This window comes from Macaca thibetana, chromosome 16 (assembly GCF_024542745.1).
Source record: "Macaca thibetana thibetana isolate TM-01 chromosome 16, ASM2454274v1, whole genome shotgun sequence".
Lineage (NCBI taxonomy): Eukaryota > Metazoa > Chordata > Mammalia > Primates > Cercopithecidae > Macaca > Macaca thibetana.
Window position 1 is genome coordinate 33,290,616 of NC_065593.1, and position 17,701 is coordinate 33,308,316.

A 17,701-nucleotide genomic window follows, 5' to 3' on the forward strand; every position below is an offset into this window, starting at 1 on the left:
CAGTGGGAACTCTGTGTGGAGTTTTCCCACCTTACATTTTCCTTGCACACTGCCCAAGCAGAGGTTCTCCATAAGGGCTCCACCCCTGCAGCATACCTCTGCCTGGACATTCAAGCATTTCCATACATCCTCTGAAATCTAAGTGGAGGTTCCCAAACCTCAATTCTTGACTTCTGTGCATCCACAGGCTCAACACCATGTGGAAGCTGCAAGAGTTGGGGCTTGCACCTTCTGAAGCTATGGCCCAAGCTGTACCCTTTTAGCCATGCTGGAGCAGCTGGGCTCTAGGGCACCAAATCCCAAGGCTGCACATAGCAGGAGAGCCCTGGACCTGGCCCAGAAAAACATTTTTTCCCTCCTAGACCTCTGGGCCTGTGATGGGAGGCGTTTCCAAGAAGGTCTCTGACATGCCCTGGAGATATTTTCCCCCATTGTCTTGAGGATTAGCATTAGGCTCCTCCTTACTTATGCCAATTTCTGCTGCAGCTTGAATTTCTCCCCAGAAAATGCGTTTTTATTTTTCTATCACATCATCAGGCTGCAAATTTTGTGAACTTTTTTTTTCCAAGCCAAACTGTATCCAGCTTTATTAAAGATACTTTCCATAAACAATCATGGTATTTCAGGTAGGACATGGCTAGACAATCATTAACAGTATAAAACAACTTTCAAACTCCCAGGATTCTTCAATGGACTACCAAAAAGAAAGTCACTATAAAATCCAATGAAGTCTTCATCTGATGCTCTTAACAGGGAAAGTTTAGAGAGAGGTTGACGTTTCACATTCAGCATGTTGTTTAATAGCTTTTCACAAGCCGACCCTGACTTTCAGGAAGTGAAATGAAAATAGCAGAATTTATCTGAAGATTCATAATCTAGAAATGGAACCACTGCTCTTTTGACAGGTGCCATCTCAGTGGCATCACTGGAAAGTCCAGATTGTCTGACACACTGGTAACCAATGACTAGGGATCAGGTCCCAACAGACGTCTGGGCTTAAGGGAGTTAAGTGTATGCTGAAAGGTGTAAAGGGAGAAGAGGACATAAAAACAGATTTGTTTTTCCATACCACAAGGCTTTTGTGCCAAGGTAGCCATGTGTGTCAAAAGTAGGGAATCCCTCTTCCTGAGAGCCAAAATGAAGTCTCTCAAAAATAGAAGTGAAAGGTGTTTTCCCCGCATCAGTTCAGCTTCGGAGACATTCTATTAATGACATATGCCTCTTCCCCCAGAAACGACAATGAAGTGTTCTGTGTGCTAACAGCATAGCTTTAAAAAAAAAAAAGTGAAATAAAATTCTGCATTTTTATAAAACTTGATAAAAAATAGTATTTCAAACTGTATAGTCACCAGATGTACACACAGTTATCAAAAATGCACACACTTCATTTGGCATCTCCAGCACCTTCAGCTTTCTGTGCCTGGTCTGTTTTGGCGTCTCCATTTTCTGCAGAGTTATTCCCCTCCTTGCCAGCATCAGCTTTTCCCTTTTTCCCTTTGGGTAGCTTCTCTCCCTTCTTTGCAGGGGCCTTTTTACGCTTGGGCTCTGGCCTTGGAAAAGCAGGTTTAGCAGACAACCTCGGGGATCTTCTCTGTGGTTCGTCCTTCATCTTGACTTTATCTTCTTTAACATCCCCTTCAGCCTTTCTCTTGGGCATGGTGGCGGCGACGATGGCATCGGGACTAGGCACTGGGCGCAGGATGCAGGGGCGCGGGGTTTGGTTGGTCCGGGGATCGTTCTCGCCTCTTCTTCCTCCAAACTTTGTGAACTTTTGTCATTTCCAGGAGGGAAAGTAGGTCCAATCATTCCCCAAAAACATAAATGACATATTCTCCAGGGCTCTGCCTGAGGCAGCGGCATTTAGGGTGCAGGGCTGCCCTGGAGCAGGAGAGGCCAGGGCGGATGGGTGTGACTCTTCTCCCTCCCTCCCTCGATTTGTGTTCAGAAGTGAGTATCGTCATAGACTTACAACGCTAAACTGAACATCAGTCTAGTCTCGAAGAAGGAGTTCAGGGAAGCATGAATGGGGGAAGCAGCCATTTCTTTCTTCCTTATCGTCACCGCCTCCTAGAAGTGGCAAGATAAGACGGCCAAGGCACAGGCCTGGGGCCAGCCTGGCTTGGGTAGACCCTGACAGTTTTGCCAAAGCAGGGAGGATTTCAGAGAGACGGGAAGTCGGGCAGGAGGGTGTCCATGATGACTACGGGCTTTCCAATGTTTTCTACTCCTGAGATATTTCACTGACAAGTGGAATGTGGCTGTTTTGGGAACAGTCCAAAATACGAAGTGTCCCCAGTGGGCAAGGCAGCACTGCCACCTAGAGGAATTATGAGACACTACAGCCTTGTTCTTTCAACCAACGTGTGCAAACCAGCGTGTACAAAAGATGAAGAGGAGAGAAGGGGGCCAGGGGTTCCCTTATCAACTTTGAGAACCAATCGGGACGCCTAAAGGCAAAAATAGACAACAAGTGAGGCTTGGTTTTGAAGCTTTCTTTTTTATTTTTATTTTTTCCTTAGATGGAGTCTCGCTCTGTCACCCAGGCTGGAGTGCAATGGTGCAGTCTCGGCTCACTGCAACCTCCGCCTCTCAGATTCAAGCGATTCTCCTGCCTCAGCCTCCCAAGTAGCTGGGCTTACAGGAGGGCGCCACCATGCCTGGCTAATTTTTTTTTTTGTATTTTCAGTAGAGACAGGGTTTCACCATGTTGTCCAGGCTGGTCTCGAACTCTGCTGGCCTCCGCCTACCAAAGTGCTGGGATTACAGGAGTGAGCCACCACACCTGGCCAATTATTATATTTCTTGTTTATTAACTGTCTTCTCCCTTAGAATGTAAGTTCTACAAGGTTAGAGATTTTTGTCTGTCCTGTTCATTGCTGTATCCAAAACAATTACAATAGTATTCAGCATGTAATAGGTACTTAGCAAACTTTTAATGAATGAACGAACCCAAAACAGAGAATTCTGACCAACCACCTCCTGGTTCAGAGGGGAAAACAGAGGCCCAAGAAGAAAGGCAACTCTTCTAAGCAGAACTGGAACTACCACTCAGGTCCCCCAGGCCAGCGCACTTCCTACATACCAATAATGTATGTTTCACCTACTCTCGGCCCACACACTCATTTCTCAAAAGATGGAAATAACCCTCAAGACTAAAATGTATTACTTCTTCTCCTTCTTCTATTTTTTTTTTTTTTTAAGACAGTCTCACTCTGTCACCCAGGCTGGAGTGCAGTGGTGCAATCTCGGCTCACCACAACCTCTGCCTCCCGGGTTCAAGCGATTCTCCTGCCCTGCCTCCAGAGTAGCTGGGATTACAGGTGTGCCCCACCACACCCAGTTAAGTTTTGTATTTTTAGTAGAGATGGGGTTTCACCATGTTGTCCAGGCTGGTCTCGAACTCCTGACCTCAGGTGATCCGCTCACCTCAGCCTCCCAAAGTGCTGGGATTACAGGCATTAGCCACTGTGCCTAGCCAAAATGTATTACTTCTCTTAGGATTGTTTTAATTTTTTAAAAGTATCTCTACCCAAAAGTATAACACTGGATTGGGAACACCATAAACAGGTTGTTGGAGAAGCTATTGGGAAGTGGGAAGCCTTGGTGGAAATCCCCAAATCATACCTTGGCCCATGCTGTCTTAGAGATGAGGCTCATCCTAGAGAAAATACCTCACTAACGGAGCCTTCAAGAAGGGTCCTTTTCCTTGGAGAATAAAGGGTTCTTTCCCTAAAGTTTTACTTTTATTTTGTTAAGAGATGAGGTCTCACTCTGTTGCCCAGGCTGGAGTGCAAAGGCATGATTACAGTTCGCTGCAGCCTCAAACTTCTGAAGGTCTCAATCGATCTTCCTGCCTCAGCCTTCCAAATAGCTGAAATTCCAAGCAGGAGCCACGGCACCAGGTGACTTTTCCTAGCTTTAAATGGAAGAGGCTCCTAACTGCGAATGTAATGACTAACTACTGCCTGACCCACTCTTACCCCAGTCTCTCAGGAGTCACCCAGTTTCCTCTTTATAATAATTATCACAAATGCATGTAACTCGGGAGAAATGGCAGAGTTTTACATCCATTCTCATTGGATTTTTGTGTCAAACTTGTGAGGGAAACTCCTTCTCCCCATTACAAAGAAAACAGGCTAGGGCCAGGCTGGGTGGCTCACGTCTGTAATCCTAGCATTTTGGGAGGCCAAGGCAGATGGATCACTTGAGGTCAGGAGTTCGAGACCAGCCTGGCTAACATGGCAAAATCCCATCTCTACTAAAAATATAAAAATTGGCCTGGCCAGGCTTGGCGGTGCGTGCATGTAATTCCAGCTACTCTGGAGGCTGAGGCAGGAGAAATGCTTAAACCTAGAGGTTGCAGTGGTCCAAGATTGTGCCACTGCACTGTAGCCTGGGTGACAGAGTGAGACTCTCTAAAAGCAGGAGGAGGAGGAGGAGGAGGAGGAGGAGGAGGAGGAGGAGAAGAAGAAGAAGAAGAGGAAGAAGAAGAAGAAGAAGAAGAAGAAGAAGAAGAAGAAGAAGAAGAAGAAGAAGAAGAAGAAGAAGAAGAAGAAGAAGAAGAAGAAGAAGAAAAAGAAGAAGAAGAAGAAGAAGAAGAAGAAGGAAGAGGAGGAGGAGGAGGAGGAGGAGGAGGAGGAGGAAAAAGAAAACAGGGGCTTAGGGGCTGACTTAGTTGAGTTGAGATGCTGACTGTCCAAGCTTTTCTGACTCCTCCACACACAGTGCTCTGTCTTTTTATGATTTTTCTTGTTTTTGTATACAGACATTTGCTTTTTTTTTTTTTTTTTTTTTTGAGACAGTCTTGTTCTGTTGCCAGACTGAAGTGCAGTGCGCGATCTTGGCTCACTGCAAGCTCCACCTCCCGGGTTCATGCCATTCTCCTGCCTCAGCCTCCCGAGTTGCTGGGACTACAGGCGCCCGCCACCACGCCTGGCTAATTTTTTGTATTTTTAGTAGAGACAGGGTTTTGCCGTGTTAGCTAGGATGGTCTCGATCTCCTGACCTCGTGATCCACCCGCCTCGGCCTCCCAAAGTGCTGGGATTACAGGCGTGAGCCATCGCGCCTGGCCTTTTATTATTTTTTTAATTATTTTTTTTTTTGAGACCGGGTCTGACTTTGTCACCCAGCCTGGAGTGCAGTGACATGATGATAGCTCACTGTAGCCTCGATTTCCGGGGCTCAAGTGACCTTTCTGCTTCAGCCTCTTGAGTAGCTGGGACTACAGGCGTGTACCATCACGCCTGGCTCACTTCAAAAAAGTTTCTTTGTAGACATGGATTCTCGCCATGTTGCCCAGTCTGGTCTCAAACTCCTGGCTTCAAGCAATCCACCTGCCTCAGCCTCCCAAAGTGCTGGAATTACAGGCATGAGAATTTGTGATAGGAAAAGAGTATACAGACTTGAAAAAAAGTAGAACGTTTAGAAATGAAAAATAACTATTCATGAGCCAGGCACAGTGGCTCAAGCCTGTAATCCCAGCTACTCAGGAGGCTGAGGCAGAAGGATTGCTTGAACCCAGGAGTTTGAAACCAGCCTGGGCAATGGTGAGAACCTGCCTCAAAAACAAAACAGAAACACACACCTCATGGCTAAGTGAATACAGAAGGCAACATCTGGATCATTCTTAGCTCATAGAGAGAAATAACCAGTCATTATGTAACAGGAAAGAAAAATACTCAAACTTTAAAATTTAAATAGCAGCAAGAGTGAAAAAGCCTGATTCTGTACTTGGAAAGAATTTAAATGCAAATCAACTTTCACTTGTTACACCAAAGTTCTAATTCAAAACTAAATTACGCTAGAGGTTTTTCAAGGCACTTTCTGGAAGTGATCATTCACAGATTTTTTTTCAAAATTTATGCATCATATTTAACTGCTTATGTAAAGTGAAGTCTGATTTTTTTTTTTTTTTTTTTTTTTTTAGGAGTCTCACTCTGTTGCCCAGGCTGGAGTGCAGTGGTGCGATCTCTGCTCACTGCAAGCTCCGCCTCCTGGGTTCATGCCATTCTCCTGCCTCAGCCTCCCAAGTAGCTGGGACTACAGGTGCCCTCCACCACGCCAGGCAAATTTTTTGTATTTTTAGTAGAGACGGGTTTTCACCGTGTTAGCCAGAATGGTCTCAATCTCCTGACCTCGTGATCCGCCCATCTCGGCCTCCCAAAGGGCTGGGATTACAGGCCTGAGCCACCATGCCTGGCATGAAGTCTGATTTTTAAAAATTGTGGTAAAATACACATAAAGTTTACTGTCTGAAATATATATATATATATATATTTTAGACGGAGTCTTGCTCTGTCACCCAGGCTGGAGTGCAGTAGCGCAATCTCAGCTCACTGCAACCTCTGTATTCCAGGTTCAAGCAATTCTCCTGTCTCAGCCTCCCTAGTAGCTGGGACTACAGGCACGCACCACTACACCCGGCTGATTTTTGTATTTTTAGTACAGACAGGGTTTCACCATATTGGTCAGGCTGGTCTCAAACTCCTGACCTCAGGTGATCAACCCGCTTCAGTCTCCCCAAGTGCTGGGATTACAGGCATGAGCCACACTGTGCCCAGCCCCGTTTGAACCATTTTATGTGTAAAATTCACTAGTATTAATTTTCACAGTTTTGTGAAACTAATCTCCAGAACTTTTGCATCATGCAAAACACAAACTCTAGATCCATTAGTGCAGTGGTCCCCAACCTTTTTGGCACCAGGGATTGGCTTTGTGGAACACAATTTTTCCACAGATTGGAAGCAGGGGGAGGTGGGGTGCTTTTGAGATGATTTAAGTGCATTACATTTTTTTGTAATTGAGACAGGGTCTCACTGTGTCATCCAGACTGGGGTGCAGTGGCACAATCACATTTCACTGCAGCCTCAACCTCCCAGGCTCAAGCAACCCTCCAGCCTCAGCTTCCTGAGCAGCTGGGACCACAGGCATATACCACCAGACCCAGCTAACTTTTTGCATTTTTTGGCAGAGATGAGGTTTTGCCATGTTCAGGTCTTGAACTCCTGAGCTCAAGCGATCTGCCTGCCTTGGCCTTCTAGAGTGCTGGGATTACAGGTGTGAGCCACCGTGTAAAGCACATTACATTTACTGTGCACTTTATTTCTATTACTATTACATTGTAATACATAATGAAATGATTATACAGCTCACCATAATGTAGAATCAGTGGGAGCCCTGAGCTTGTTTTCCTGTACTAGATGGTCCCATCTGGGGGTGATGGGAGACAGTGACAGATCATTAGGCATTAGATTCTCATAGGAAGTGCATAACCTAGACCCCTCACATGGGCAGTTCACAATAGGGTTCACCTAATGCTGCCACTGATCTGACAGGAGGTGGAGCTCAGGCAAGTGATAGGGAGAGGCTGTAAATACAGAAGCTCCGCTCGTTCGCCCACCCACTGCTCACCTCCTGCCATGTGGCCCGATGCCTAGCAGGCCACGGACCCCCGGGGGTTGGGGACCCCTGCATTAGGCAACTACTCCCCATTTTCCCCTATCCCCAGCTCCTGGCAACCACTATCCTACTTTCCGCTTCTATAGATTTGACTACTCTAGGTGCATCATACAATAGAATCATACACTTGTGACTGTCTTATTTCACCTAGCATAATGTCTTCAAGGTTTGTCCACATTATAGCTTATGTCAGAATTTCCTATATTCTTATGGCTGAATAATATCCCACTGTATGTATATGCCATATTTATCAACAGGTTCTCATTCTCTCACCCAGGCTGGAGTGCAGTGTGGCGTGATCATGGCTCACTCAGCCTCGACCTCCTGGGCTCAAGCAATCCTCCCACCTTAGCCTCCTGAGTAGCTGGGACTACAGGTGTGTGCCACCATGTCCAGTTAATTTTTTTTTTTTTTGTATTTTTTTGTGGAGACAGGGTTTCACCTTGTTGCCCAGGGTGGTCTTGAACTCCTGGGCTCAATCCTGCGTCAGCCTGCCTCCCAGAATGTTAGGAATACACGTGAGCCACCACGCCTGGCCTGCTATATTGATCTGTTCATGCACTGATAGACATTTGGGTTGCTTTTGGTTTTGGCTATTGCAAATAATGCTTCTACACAGTTACCTAAATATCTGTTCAAGACCCTTTAAATTCTTTTGGATCTATACCCAGAAGTTGAATTGCTGGATCACAGAGTAATTGTATTTTTAATTTTTTGAGCACAGGTGACTTTTTCACAGCACATGCAGCATTTTCCATTCCTGCCAACAGTGCACAAAGGCTTTCATTTCTGCACATCCTTGCCAACACTTATTTTCTGTAATAGCCATCCTAATGGGCATTTGTCTATAGAAATGTGTGCTTCAAGTAACTGAGTGTGGTTTGCTAACACACTCAGGACAGTATCTGTCACAGGGTAATCTTTGTTTCTTGAAAAAATACACAACTCAGCAGTTTACAAGCTGGAAATAGTCTTAATACTGCAAGTTATATGGCCACATGGTAATTGCTTTCACAAAGCTCTAAAATACTGCATTACTACCAAGTGGCAACTCAAACTTTAAGGGAAGGGTTCCCTTGATCTTTGAGCTTGACAGATGAGTAAGACTATCCAGGAAATGACATTCCACAAAGCAGATGAAATAGCATGTTCAGAGGTTGTCATGGAGATGTAAAAAGAAACATTTTTAAACTCAGTATCACTGAAGGTGGCAGGCAATGAAGCTGGTGCTCACTATATTCCAAGTGATGAGGGGATTTTGTCTACAGTATTTTCTTCCTAATCTTTAAAAATATGGCTTCGTTTCCTGCAACTGGTTTCTGAGTACTTCAGACTTATGCTGTTTCATGGTGAAGTTTTTTAAAGACCTAATTTCACCCCCTTATTCAAGTGAGGAAATAAAACACAAAGAGGGCTGGAATGACATCACTCAGTCTTCCAGTTCAGAGACAGCTGGAACTGAAACTCCAATCTAGGGTTTTCTTTACTATTCCAACAGAACTTTATCAGGTCTCATCATTCATTTTCAGCCTTTAGCGTGAGAGGATTCTTAAAAGAATGGTATACTTTTGTAAAGACCAAAAAATCCCTTTGCATTAATGCAGTGCTTTGTTTTTTTCAAAGTGCTTTTCATCAGCACAATCTCCAGATGTTACCATGTGCCTCCTCTGCCACACATCTTAATTTTCTTGAACAAGAGCACTTTTGTTCTAGTTCCAACAGTTTCTCTCACACTGTTCTCTAATAAAAACAGTCTGCAAAGCTTAATCCCAACCAAAAGCAATCAAAACCGAATTGGAAACAGATACACTATGAATGCAGGAACACTATATTTATTAGGTCAATAATTCATTTTTAGCAATACAAGTACAGAATAATATCACAATGCTGGTTACAAACATACTTAGTATGGTTTAATAGTTACAAATAACGGTGGGCACAAGTTGGTGAGAATGATATGAAAGGTCATCCTGACACAATGAAGAACTGTCTTCAAAAATCTATTTAATGACCTTAGATATTTCTATAGAAATTATTGTGGCACTATTAGTGGGGATTTTCACGTAAAGATTGTTAGTGTTTTGCTTTTAACTGTTACATTAAGAACTTTTAATTTTGAGCCTATTAAACTAAAATCCCCTGATGCTTAATAAAGTATAAAAATAGTACTGACCTGGTAATATTTAATAAAATGTAGCATTCATTCACATCATAAAAGTAGAACTAAACTGAAAAGTTTTAGTTACCATGGCAAAATATCTTCCCATAAAAGGAATATACAGAAATGAGTAATGTTACACAAACAGTACCTGCAATGGTTATTTAGTGATCCAACACTTAACTGTGCACCACAAACCAAGTTTTCTAGATATCTATATATAGCATATAATTTTAATCTTAAATTTTACTCTTGAAAAACATGTGCACTTCAACAAACTCACTAAGGCCACTCATGCTATAGATACCTAGGATTGCAATTAAAGAACAGTATTATGCAATAAGTCCTAAAGCACACTCCTTCTGATTATCAACAGGGTAAAACCAGTTTTCTGCCTAAAACATTCCTGAGATTTATGGACAAAAGTAGTGTTGAAGCTGGAGATTAATCCAAATGTCATATTAACAACAAAAAATTTCCTAGCCAGGCGTGGTGGCAGGAGCCTGTAATCCCAGCTACTCGGGAGGCTGAGGCAGGAGAATTACTTGAACCCGGGAGGCGGAGGTTGCAGTGAGCCAAGACGGTGCCATTGCCCTCCCAGCCTGGGCAGTAACAGCGAAACTCCGTCTCAAAAAAAAAAAAAAAAAAAGAATTTCCTGGCAACTAAGGTCCTCCACAGCCAAGAGGTGAAATACACATTCACTTTTAAAGCAAAGGTAAAACTCTAAAAAATTTGTACTTATAAATTAGTGTTTTTCCAGTAGTAACTTTGCCACCCAGGGGGGGAAAAAAAAAAAAAAAGGAGCAGCAAGGCTACAAATTCTAGGGAAAACATAAAAACTGGCAGTTAACGATACCTGTTATGAGCAAATCATTATTTCTACGTATAAAGTTTCCGCCAAAGGCTTCAATCATGTTTCGGCATGTGTTTACTGAGTTTTCTGTCTGCACTATTAAGGAGCAGCCAAATGGCACCTACATTATTTCTAAGATCGCAGCCTCTGTACTTAATTTTCATAAAATTATAAACTCTTCCCAACAGGCTAGGAACAAAGGTCTTTCTCAAATCCTTTATTTTCACAAATGAAAAAAATACCTGGGCAGGGGTTACTACAAAGCAACAGTGAGTCAGTTTTTAATCAGGCAGAGACAGAGATCTGATGGTAATAAGGGTCTCAATCCCTTTGGCAAAGTCAGCTTTGAGGACCCATAAAGATTATGCTCTAAAAATTCCAATTGGCTCTATTAAATGGAATGCAGGCATGAATGGCCACCTGAGCGACACATGCGAGTGCTGACGGAGCTCCCTGATGCACCCAACTGGAGTAGCACCGAATTTTAGGAAGAGACTGGGTAGAAGAGAAGAGTCAGAGAAAGATGAGACCAAAGGCCCCTAATTTAACATGACTTTGCTGAACCTCCAGAAAAATCTTTAAGTTGTCCAGGGCTTCCTTACATACCTCACCATATGTAAAAAGTTTGTGCAAGTTAACTTATTGTGAGATAAATTTTATTATTTTCAGATTTTTAAAAAACCCAATAAATCATAGTGGCACACATCTAACTTATCCTAAACATCCCTACTTAAAGGATGAATCTTACACTTAAAAGTCATAGGGTATTATTCTTCATTAGAACCAGAAATAATAACATATTAAGTCATATCCCTAACCAAAAATGGCAATCTGTTTTCTTAGCTAGTGTATGCACAAAAGTATATGGATTTAAAAAAAAAAAAAAAAAAAAACTACATTAAAGCAGTGGTGATTAGGAGAAATTGCCAATAATGATGTTTCAAAAAAACACAACTGGCTGCCAATTGACATTATCACCCTGTGATCCTAGGCTTCTACATATCATGTTGTTTTATCACTGAGTGTGAGCTAAGTTGAGTTCAAACTGAGTTAGGGAGGATGAGGCTGTAGGTCATTTGTTTATTTTTATCCTAGGAAATGCTGTATGTGCACAAAACCAAAAAATACAGATTGAAAAAAAAAAAAAACTTCATATGGAAACATGTTTCAAAATATTTATTGAAAAACAATTTACCATGACATTCCTATACCACAAACATACCACTGGATTCTAAATAACCAATAAAAGTACACAAAGCCTATCCTGAAAATATCTTTGGAGGTATTAAATATATAGGCCCATGAGGATAGAGCTGAGTAACTTAAAAATGTTAGTCCTTGGTCACAAAGACTATTTGGTAATTAATAAAGAAGTGCCTCTTGGCCGGGCGCGGTGGCTCAAGCCTGTAATCCCAGCACTTTGGGAGGCCGAGACGGGCGGATCATGAGGTCAGGAGATCGAGACCATCCTGGCTAACACGGTGAAACCCCGTCTCTACTAAAAAATACAAAAAACTAGCCGGGCGAAGTGGCGGGTGCCTGTAGTCCCAGCTACTGGGGAGGCTGAGGCAGGAGAATGGCGTGAACCCGAGAGGAGGAGCTTGCAGTGGGCTGAGATCCGGCCACTGCACTCCAGCCTGGGTGACAGAGCAAGACTCCGTCTCAAAAAAAAAAAAAAAAAAAAAAAAAAAAAAAAGAAGTGCCTCTTGACATTAGACTGCAACTAACTGAGGGGTGGGGGGCAGCTTCATAAACTGCAAGTACATCAATTTACTCTTTCCAAAATTTAAAAAGAAAATAATTAAATTTAAGGAATAAACTCAGGTTTCTAAATCACACAGTTATCATCTTAGGGTGTGGGCATGCTTCATCTCTTTCAGTACATCCCCCAACCAACCCCCTCCTAGAGAACTTAAATGCACTGGCTCAAAACTAATAGGACTGCAAATAACAGCTTCAAACAAGGTTGGGAAGTTGAAAAAAGTGCTTAAAATATTAATAAAATTTGAAATCTACAATTTTTCTATACTCAATGTGGCAGACAGCTTAGATTTTTTCGCCTCTCACCCAACATGTATGTTAAAAGAAAACTAAAATTCAACACACATCCATTCACCCACAGACTACTCCAAGCATTAGCTAAGAGCAACATCTTTAACAGCCAAGTCATGAACCCCTGAAAATAGGGGGGAACCCAGATTCTTAACTATAGAAGCATCAGATGGGCTACTACAGTAAGAATTGAGGTAACAGCAAAATACCTTTTTGTTTCTTGAATTGCTACATGTCACAAATTCTTAAATTTGATTATTACCTCATAATTAAATAACCTGACTGGCTTACAAAAAAATCAAATCAAAACCCAATAAACAGAAAGACAAGTTAGTGAAATAGTTGTATTATTAGGGGATCTTTCCATTTGACAATACTAGTTGTATTACTATTTACCATAAAAATGGAGGGTTTTCTAAGACTTATTTTTGGGCATTCATTTTCATTAATCTCTATAAACCATACAGTAACCTAACATTTCCATCTGAACATGAACTTTTTCATGACTCACAGTCAGTATACTTGTTAACTGCATTGATTACTAGGGCAACATTCAAAATGAGGGGGATGGCTGTAGCCGATATTTATAGACTTGCTTATGGCACTGCCATCTGTGTACCTTGACTAAAAATATGCCATTGAAATTGCCAAACTTCCCTAATTTGGTATCTATTACATAATTTTTGCATTATTCTTTTTCATTATACATCTAAATGAAATCATTCTACTGATAAAAGTATACATAGGATCTAAAATAATCATCTAAAGCCTCTGGTCCAAATAACCACCTTCTACATAAGGCTGGTCCTTTTTAGATCCTCCTGGTCCTGTTAGCAAATGCTATCAGAGCATCTTACATTGTTGTACCAAAAAAAAAAAAAAAAAAAAAAAAAAAAACAGTCAGAAGTGCTGGTCTATCAGATTTTCTGTTACTTACAGATCAACACTGGTCCAGTTCAGATGAATCTGACAGTCCTTTCCTTGTAATACAGAGTGGTTGTATCCACTTATCTGGGCAAGGTAGCCAAACATAAGTCAGGATGTCCCTCTTTTATTAGTACTTGTATTAACTTTTCTATACTGCATATAAAGATTTTCCCATAAAATTCCTTTACACTACAGTATTGAATACCTCCACATGGAAGAATTACATATTAAAAAGTTGTTAAAATCATCCTTACATAATAAGAATGCAACTCTTTTAAACTCTTAAATAGTTTTATTTAGGGGTGTGTTTTATTCTTTCAGGCTTTCTGCAAAATGAATTTTTTAAAAACAAACAAAAAAAAGATTTCCTGTTGTTTGTTCTACGAGGTTGAAAATGTGGGCCAGACTACTTACACATGCGGTACATGCTGAATATAACTGAATATATGCTTATTCCTACAGACACTCTGCAAGATAGGGATCACCCAAAATAGGGTCTTCAATGGACTGGACCAGTGTTTCAATGCAAATTCCAGCCCCCCAAAACAACATGGTTTTGATTTCACAGTATGAATTCCCTGGAATCCGGGAAAAGGTAATTGGTTAACTGAGGTCCTCCCTCAGCAGCTCGGTCCCTCAACATTCTGAGAAATCAGGAAGGACTGCACAACTTCTTCAGTGGACTGGGGGCTGGTGTTGACATCTTCAAGAGCATCTGTCACTGAATACTGCCGATCTCGCAACCGGTTCCAGTTAGACAGAACATTGTGATATTCAAACACTTTCTCGTAATTTCCAATGGAGTTGTAAAGTTTAATGAGACCTCGATAATCATATTCTAGTCCACTGTAGCCTTCACCAAAAAGTTTCTTCCCTGAAAGTAACATAAAAGGAAAAAAGAAAAAAAAAGAAAGCACAAAAGCACAAATAATGAGATAACAAGCAATTTCTATAATAGGAACAAGTTCAATTCTTTAAACAGGCAGGCTTAGGTTTATTCTCCTGCAAGGAATAGATGTAATTCTTGTATCAGCATCCCCCAAATCAGTCCATGAGCTATCATTAAGACTTTAAAAAAATTTTCTCTTGTCTAAAGCTGGCCTCACTAGAACAGAATTATAAAAATTCATGGTTTGAAGGAACTGTTTTAAAGAGATCTCAAAGAACAACAGCAGCATCTCCAACAACAGAAAAATACACATGCACAGGCCAGTCATGGTGGCTCACGCCTGTAATCCCAGCACTTTGGGAGGCCAAGGTGGGTGGATCACCTGAGGTCAAGAGTTAGAGACCAGCCTGGCCAACATGGTGAAACCCCATCTCTACTAAAAATACAAAAATTAGCTGGGCATGGTGGCGCATGCTTGTAATCCCAGCTACTGGAGAGGCTGAGGCATGAGAACCGCTTGAACCCAGGAGGCAGAGGTTGCAGTGAGCCAAGATCAGGCTGCTGCACTCTAGCCTGGGTGACAGAGAGAGACTCCGTCTCAAAACAAACAAAAAAACCAAAACACATGCACAAGGCTATTCACTGCAACAGTATTTGTAATTACAAAGTAACAGAAACAAATGAAAACATGTAGAATGGTTTAATCAACTGTGGTACCTTCACTCAATGGCATCCTATGTAGCTGCAAAATGAGGGGGAAATTCTGGGCTCTCTATAAATGGTTACGGAGTGACTGATGGTATATTGTTAAGATTCAAAAATGTAAAATACCAAAGAGTATCTATAGTGTGCTATCTTTTGTGTATGATAGGGAAAATAAGAAAATATGTATCTGTTCATTGTGCAAAAAGATATACAAAAACAATAAACCAGAAACTAGTGAGACTGGTTATCCATAGTGAGTGGGTGGGAACTGGGTAGAAGAAATCAGAGAAAATGACATGTCTCTGAGCATATCTTTCTGTATAGTTCTAATTACAGTCCATTAATTAACTCAAAAAATTAACAAAATAAAGAAAGATGGATAGGAGCAAAATTTAACATGTTAAATAAACCTAATTGTTTTGCAAAAGAATAACATAACCACATTGAAGGAAGGGGGTGTAAATAACCCCAAGTAACTTTTGAACACAGTATTCTGAATATATACTACCTTCAGGCTAAACAAAAACTGTAAATGAATATTGAACTCTAAGTAGTAGGTCTGTTTTTCACAGTGGTATGGGTTAGCAACTCTTAAACTACATGCACCTGAGTAATGAACAAGTCAGTCAATACATTATAGATAATAGGGAAACCACATGTATATGGATAAATGATTTACGATGAAGACAGTATCGCAGAGGGAAAAAAGCAGTATTGTGGCCAGGTGTGGTGGCTCACACCTGTAATCCTAGCACTTTGGGAGGCCGAGGCGGGCAGATTGCCTGAGGTCAGAAGTTCAAGACCAGCCTGGCCGACATGGCAAAACCTTGCCTCTGCTAAAAAATTACAAAAAAATTAGCCAAGTGTGGTGATGCGCATCTGTAGTCCCAGCTACTTGGGAGACTGGGACAGGAGAATCGCTTGAACCCAGGAGGCGGAGGCTGCAGCGAGTCAAGACCACGCCACTGCATTTCAGCCTGGACGACAGAGTTTGAGAGTGTCTCAAAACAAAACCAAACCAAAAAAAGTCTTTTGAAGAAATGGTCTTGGCTTAACTCTATGTCCATACTGGGAAAAAAAATTGAATCCCTACTGCACACCATAAACAAAAATCAGTTTCAGGACTGTAGATCTAAATATAAATAAAGTTTCCTAAAGATAATTTTCTAGAAAAATATCTTTATTACTTTGGGAAGGAGTGAGCCATTGCACCCAGTCAAAAAGATTTCTTAAACAGAATACAAAAAGTGCTATTCACAAAAGAAAACACTGACGCAGGCTAGGCGCAGTGGCTCACAAGGCCTGTAATCCTAGCACTTTGGGAGGCCGAGGCAGGCAGATCACAAGGTCAAGAGATTGAGACCATCCTGGCCAACATACTGAAACCCCGTCTCTACTAAAAATACAAAAAATTAACCGGGTGTGGTGGTGGGCACCTATAGTTCCAGCTACTCGGGAGGCTTAGGCAGGAGAATCACTTGAACCTGGGAGTTGGAGGTTGCAGTGAGCCAAGATCGTGCCACTGTACTCTAGCCTGGGTGACACAGCGAGACTCCCTCTCAAAAAAAAAAAAAAAAAAAAAAAAGAAAATACTGATGCATCTGATTACATTAAGGACTGGCTGGCTGGGCACAGTGGCTCACGCCTGCAATCCCAGCACTTCGGGAGGCTGAGGTAGGAGGATCACTTGAGCTCAGGAGTTTGAGATCAGCCTGGGCCAAGATTGTGAGACCTCATCCCCATTGAAATTAAAAAAAAAAAATTAGCCGGCTGTGCTGGTACATGTCTGTAGTCCCAGCTACTCAGCTGAGGCAGGAGGATCACCTGAGCTCAGGAGATTGAGGCTGCAGTGAGCCCTGATTTGCACTCCAGCCTGGGTGACAAAGTAAGATCCTGTCTCACACACAAAAAAGAATTATTGTTATTTAAAAGGCTCCATTAGGAAACAAGCAATAGAATAAGAGATATGTGCAACACATGTAACCAACGAAGGTCTGTCATATTCGTATCATATAAAGAACTTCTACAAGTCAGTAAGAAAACGACAAGATAAATCAGTATAAAAATGGGCAAGAGTTTTAACAGGCACTTCATAAGATGATGGCCACAGATTCCTTATCTTGATTTTGTAATAGTCCTGAAATGGAAATCCAAATGTTCCAAATGTTCATTAACAGTGGAATGGATAAATGATGACATCCTAATCTAGCATATGGCAGTGATATGCAACATCACAGATTTTACCATTATTGTTCACCAATAAGTCAGACACATAAAAATACACATTGTATAACTTTATCAAGTTCAAAAACAGGTAAGCCTGATCTATGATGTTAAAAGTTAGGAGAAGGGAGGGGGAGGAATGAGTGGGCAGTAACTGCACAAATACTTTAAAATAACTACTTTTGCCTACACATGACACTCTGCTGTCACACTTCTTACTACTGGCTTCAGTATCAAAAAAAGCACCTTTAGCAAAATGTTCCAGATGATTTTTGAGTGGTTCCTGAATATCCTTAGCAACTTATCCCATTTAAGTCTATTTTATTTTATTAACTATTTTACTATTTTATTTTATTTATTTTTTTGAGATAGAGTCTCATTCTGGTGCCCAGGCTGGAGAGCAGTGGCCCAATCTCAGCTCACGACAACCTCTG

At 41.6% G+C, this 17,701-nt stretch overlaps 2 protein-coding genes across 3 annotated transcripts in view; both read right to left on the reverse strand.

Moving 5' to 3' along the window:
- Positions 1-1,384: 1,384 nt before the first annotated feature.
- LOC126939351 (non-histone chromosomal protein HMG-17-like) lies at positions 1,385-1,657 on the reverse strand. The gene has a single exon (XM_050764630.1). The coding sequence runs from the start codon at positions 1,655-1,657 to the stop codon at positions 1,385-1,387; it is 273 nt and encodes a 90-aa protein (XP_050620587.1).
- Positions 1,658-13,398: 11,741 nt separating this feature from the next.
- APPBP2 (amyloid beta precursor protein binding protein 2) overlaps positions 13,399-17,701 on the reverse strand; it is a 76,514-nt gene continuing 72,211 nt past the window's right edge. For both annotated transcript variants that reach the window (XM_050764603.1, XM_050764604.1), the window contains one exon: positions 13,399-14,324. In XM_050764603.1, coding sequence (XP_050620560.1) covers positions 14,071-14,324 — 254 coding nt within the window. In that variant the 3' untranslated portion in view covers positions 13,399-14,070. The remainder of the gene's footprint in view (positions 14,325-17,701) is intronic.